The sequence below is a fragment of the Sebastes fasciatus genome, chromosome 7 (genome assembly GCF_043250625.1).
Source record: "Sebastes fasciatus isolate fSebFas1 chromosome 7, fSebFas1.pri, whole genome shotgun sequence".
Taxonomy (NCBI): Eukaryota; Metazoa; Chordata; class Actinopteri; order Perciformes; family Sebastidae; genus Sebastes; species Sebastes fasciatus.
The window spans coordinates 23,052,989-23,057,869 of NC_133801.1; the positions used below are offsets into that span (position 1 = coordinate 23,052,989).

General features: G+C 41.5%; 1 protein-coding gene across 1 annotated transcript; it reads right to left on the minus strand.

Moving 5' to 3' along the window:
- Positions 1-272: 272 nt before the first annotated feature.
- Positions 273-3,898, minus strand: LOC141770961 (extracellular calcium-sensing receptor-like). The gene is made up of 11 exons (XM_074640813.1): positions 3,760-3,898; positions 3,494-3,585; positions 3,180-3,359; positions 2,908-3,096; positions 2,566-2,793; positions 2,281-2,481; positions 1,983-2,192; positions 1,746-1,869; positions 1,476-1,669; positions 1,118-1,399; positions 273-1,028 (listed from the first exon to the last, which is right to left on the minus strand). Exons 1-11 carry the CDS (start codon positions 3,896-3,898, stop codon positions 606-608), a joined length of 2,262 nt encoding a protein of 753 aa, XP_074496914.1. The 3' UTR covers positions 273-605.
- Positions 3,899-4,881: the final 983 nt, after the last annotated feature.

Below are 4,881 nucleotides of genomic sequence, written 5' to 3' on the forward strand. Positions count from 1 at the left end.
ATACAGAAGTCCCAATTTTTTAAATGGCAGTTATACTTATTTTAACTCTAACCAAGAACATAATGGCATTGGCCTGTGAAAGTAATAAATGTATTTACTTCTATTATTTACTTTGAATTAATGCAAGAGTATAACAAAAAAACACAATATGGTAGACAAGCTACATCATCTTTTGTAATGTAATAGTTCATCAAAAATGTTGTTTTCTAAGAAACTGGTGGAGTGTTTCATTCATCTGAGGTTCAGTATTTATTCAAAACACAGAAAAGAGAGCAAGCAACCAACCACATTAATGCAAAATACATCAAAAAGTATTTCATTGAAATGTGTGTTTGTATTTAACGGTTGATTAATAGTGTTATATTACCATTTAATGATGTCTAAGAACAGCAGAAAATATCTTAGATATCCATTTACCAATGAAAGCCATGATTATGTGTGGCTGCAAGACGTTTGTTGATTTTATACAAGCACGTTAACAATTAACATTATTAATATGAAAGGAATTGACATAACATATACACATACACATTGCATGATATCGGGCCGTGGCAAGATTGTCTCAAGCAGACGAAGAGAGTCTGCTCACGTTCAAGCCAGAAAGACTACCTGGCCATCAGGTGTTTCTTAGTGTTTTTCTCAGGCCTCAAGAGAATGATGAAACATTTGGGGGCAAAAATGCAGAGCAGTAAACCATAGCTAGAGGCCAGGATTGCAAAAATCTCCACAGCGACAACATATTTCCCAGGAGAGCTAACGTAAGCAGGAACAAAGGCCACCCAGACAGCACAGAATATCAGCATGCTGAAGGTGATCAGTTTGGCCTCGTTGAAATTGTCGGGGAGTTTCCGGGCAAGAAAGGCCAAGAGGAGGCAGGTGCAGGCCAGCAGACCAATGTAACCCAGAACCAGAGAGAAGCCCACAACAGAGGCCATGGCACACTCCAGGGTGACCTTTGAACCTTGAAAACCAAGATCACGTTGAGGCACAGGGGGGCTGAGGGACAGCCATGTGGCACAGATGATAATCTGTATGAAATGTAAAAACATTTAGGTGTTATTTTGTTTTATATCAAGAAATGCTGTTAACTTTTAAACAATAAAAAAAATATTAACACCTGTATAGATGTAAAGAGGCAGACACTTCCTCTCTGCTGGCCTGGACCAAACCACTTCATCAGGGCTTTAGCACCTGGCCGAGCTGAGCTGAAAACAACAAGAACTACCAGGGTTTTGACCAGGAGGCAGGAAACACAAAGTACAAAGCTGATCCCAAAAGCTGCCTGCTGGAACCGACAAGCCCAGACTGATGGACGACCAATGAACACCAGCGAGCACAGGAAGCAGAGCTTCAGCGACAGGAGAAGCAGGAAGCTGAGTTCTGAATTGTTGGCTCGCACCTTGAGCAAGAAAGACAAGGGGAAGACATTCAAATGCATTCAACAAACTCTCTGTTATACTACTCTGGGTTCTTACCATAGGTGTTTGACGGTAGCAGAGAAACACCACAAACACAGCTGTTGTCACCGCGGCACCAGACACAGCTACTGCAGTCAGGGTGATGCCCAAGGTTTCATTGAAGGAAAGGAAGTCCAGCTGGCGAGGGATGCAGGCTGTTTGTTTAGCATTGGACCAAAACTCTGATAGACAACGCTCACAGTGAAGGGAACCTGGGAGAGGAAAAAAGAGGAGAAAGAGAAGGAAAATAAAACACAAAGGTGGAAATTTCAGGAGTAATGTCCTCACCAGTTTGATTGCTAATCTCCCCTTCAGCACATGGGATACAGTCAAAGCAGCATAGAGGTTCTCCTTTCCTGTTGGCCTTCCGGGTGCCTGGGGGGCAGCTCTCACTGCACACTGAAACAGGCACCTAAACAAGTAAAATAATATTCTCAATGACATAATCATGTGAATAGACACAGGCGTTCATTTCAACAGCAAATTTGTTGGTAGCCTGGAGACAATTTGTTGATCTAACTATACCTGAGTGGATCCTGTGCTCCACTGAATAGTTGACTCATTAAGATGGAGATCAAACCCGTCCACACGGCCAATCAAAACCAGTCTGAGTGACCCCTCAGAGGTCTTCTGCCAGTTGACAAGGTCGTACTTTGCTGGAATGTCGCCCCCTTGGAAGTAAAACATTTCCCCCTGTGGTGTGGTGACGTTCACTTTGTTCAAGTGCTGCAACAGCTGAAATGTTGAAGAGACTGTTGACATCAAAACTTTAATAACTATATGGCGCTTGTGGATAAGATGACTCAGGGATAATTATGTTTACCTCTATGGGTTTGATGTGTTTTGGAGAGGAACAGGTGGAGCTGTTGCAGGAGAGAAGACTGTGAAGGGCGTGGGCTGCAGCATAAACAGCTAGATAGACATTATATGCCACCCTTAGCTGGGAAGTGTCAGTGAAGGGATTCTGCACTCCCTCCAGGGACTCTGTGCCGCTGCAGGGTGCTAAAGAGGCTTTCTGAAAGGACTCCTTAGAAGAAGATGAAGAAGAAACATTTGACTGATGGTTAGACCTTGTTTTGAGTTGAGATGAATATAAAGATAGAGGTGCTGCATGTGGACTGCATCCAAACTCCTTTTCCCAGAATTCTCGTAAGAATTCATCATCAGGACGACGAATTGGGTGCAAACTTCTGAGATAATTCTGAAATCCGGGTATTGTTGCACTTCGAATGGCCACACCAAGAACGCCACTTGCCACTTTAGAGATGGCAAGATCTTGGAGAAGATCACCACTGGTGCTCCAAGCCTCACTGGCCAGAAACTGTCTGTCAGTCACCTACAGATTAGACGACACTGATATAAATTGCAAACAAGAAAAACAGACAAACTATATGTTTTTGTTTAGTGATGAAAACATTAGTCTATACAAACGTCCATGCCAGTTGCTCACATTTCTTTTGGCCAGTTCCAGAAATAATGTCCTTACATCTGTATACCAGCAAAAGATTAGAATCACTCTGGCAGTCGAAGCTTGAATTGTGAGGGCAGCACGTCTGGCATCACTCACAATAGTTTCTCTTTGGACAGTCTCTATGAATTCCAAACACACCCCTTTCCCCTTAGTCTCTTCCTGAAATGCCTGGAGGTCAAAAGAACAAATATGTTCGTACATGTTTTGAGAGTTTTTCAGGCAATTTACAATAAAATAACAAAGACATACACCTGTATCGCAAAATGACCATAATCAGTGTTTTCAATCACAGCTCCCATCCAAGTCCAACGGAAGTGTATGGCCAGTCGTGCCATGGCCCGGGCTTGGTAAATATCACTGGGGATTGTTCTGAAGACGTTAGGAAAATTAAGCCTGTCACTAAGACAGGGGCAGCTTGCAAAGTAGCTGATCTGAGAGAAAGACGTATAAATATTATTTTGACACTGCCTTTACAGCAATAACACCATTTTATTTTTAGTATCAGCCTCTTGCTGTATAAAATAAGGTTAGTCAGGTTTATTTCCTATGAGATAGTGAAACTCACAAGTGGCACAGAGAGAGGCCCAAGGATCCTTGACAGAATTATGGTTATTGTTGATGAGGCAGGACCAATGAGTAAAGGAACAGGCTGACCACCTGCTGATAGACATATAATTACATGAGGACAAACTTTTTGTGTTATAATCATATCAGCTGTTGTTTTCATGGACATATCAAATATTAACTGCATACTAAATCATCAAGTAATACTTGCTGTCTCTCTAGGTTGTTCATCAGTTGTAGAACGAGGCGTAGAGGATGTTAAGTTGCAGCTATGTGCGTCTCCTCCAACCAGCGACAGTGCAACTTGCAGAGCCCAGTGGAAACAGCTATCAAGTATACGGTAGCCCAGCTTCACTCCCGGTAGCAGGGTGCTGTTACGATTGATTTCATCCACCGCAAACGTCATAGTATATAATTTTTTTAATGACTCTAGATCTAAACTGAGATCACAGGAGAAGAAAGGAACAGTGAATAAAATAAACTAGAAGATCAGTAAAAGATAGTCATCAAAATGTCATATCTTCCAAAATATATGTATTACAGTTAAATCTATTTAAATAATTCTACTACAATTAAAATATACTTACCTCAGATATATACAACTTTAACCTAACCTAACATAAAACATTATGTATTATAAACATTGCATAGCTTTCTAGTTCAACATTTTGTAGAATATTTTTATCTGTATTTAACAGAAACTAATTGTGCTGAACAACATAATAACCACCAGACATTCAACAACACTATATTTTCTGATGAAGTTTTACCCAGTGCATGGTTCATAGTGAGGAAGCTTGGTGAATCCATGCTGTAGAGCCGGTGAGTTATACAGATTAAAAAGCCCACCGATAATCAAATCGCCATCCTGGGAGAGGCTCTTGTCACTTGGTGCTCCCCACCGGGAGCACACTATCGCCTGAGCCACCTCCGGCCCCGTCTGTCTGCCCACTACAATGAGAAGCAGCAAGGAGAGGGCCGAGGAGGGCAACCGAGTGTGGAGCCAGGAGAGCCAAGACATGGATAAAGCTGTTCTGAACATTTAACACATATAATAGCTGTTATCTGAATGACAGAATATGCATCAATATATGCAGTCTGTGTAAAACACAAGTCACATCAAACCTCCTTCACCGAACCTGACAATAGAGTTCAACAGTTCCTGTTACCAAATACAAATCACATTAAATTCCACATGTCTAATTGTAACATGACAGCCTTGTGTCTGTCGCCTGCAAAAACAGAGGACATGATAAACAGAAACACGGTACATTTGATTAAAAAGCTCCCATCAAAATGTACATTGTTAACTTTGAAAATGGTATCTTAACAAAACATAACCGACCCCCCCCACTCTTCACAAGTGAAGTGTTGATGTGAGTATTTATA

What these genes read in the sequence shown, in the direction of transcription:
- LOC141770961 (XM_074640813.1), bottom strand. Translation starts at nt 3,898, where the DNA reads ATGACGTTTGCGGTGGATGAAATCAATCGTAACAGCACCCTGCTACCG. An exon ending in TGGAGGAGACGCACATAGCT is followed by an intron (nt 3,586 to 3,759) that starts GCAACTTAACAT and finishes GTCTATCAGCAG; the next exon opens with GTGGTCAGCCTGTTCCTTTA. An exon ending in GGAGATTAGCAATCAAACTG is followed by an intron (nt 1,670 to 1,745) that starts GTGAGGACATTA and finishes TTCCTCTCCCAG; the next exon opens with GTTCCCTTCACTGTGAGCGT.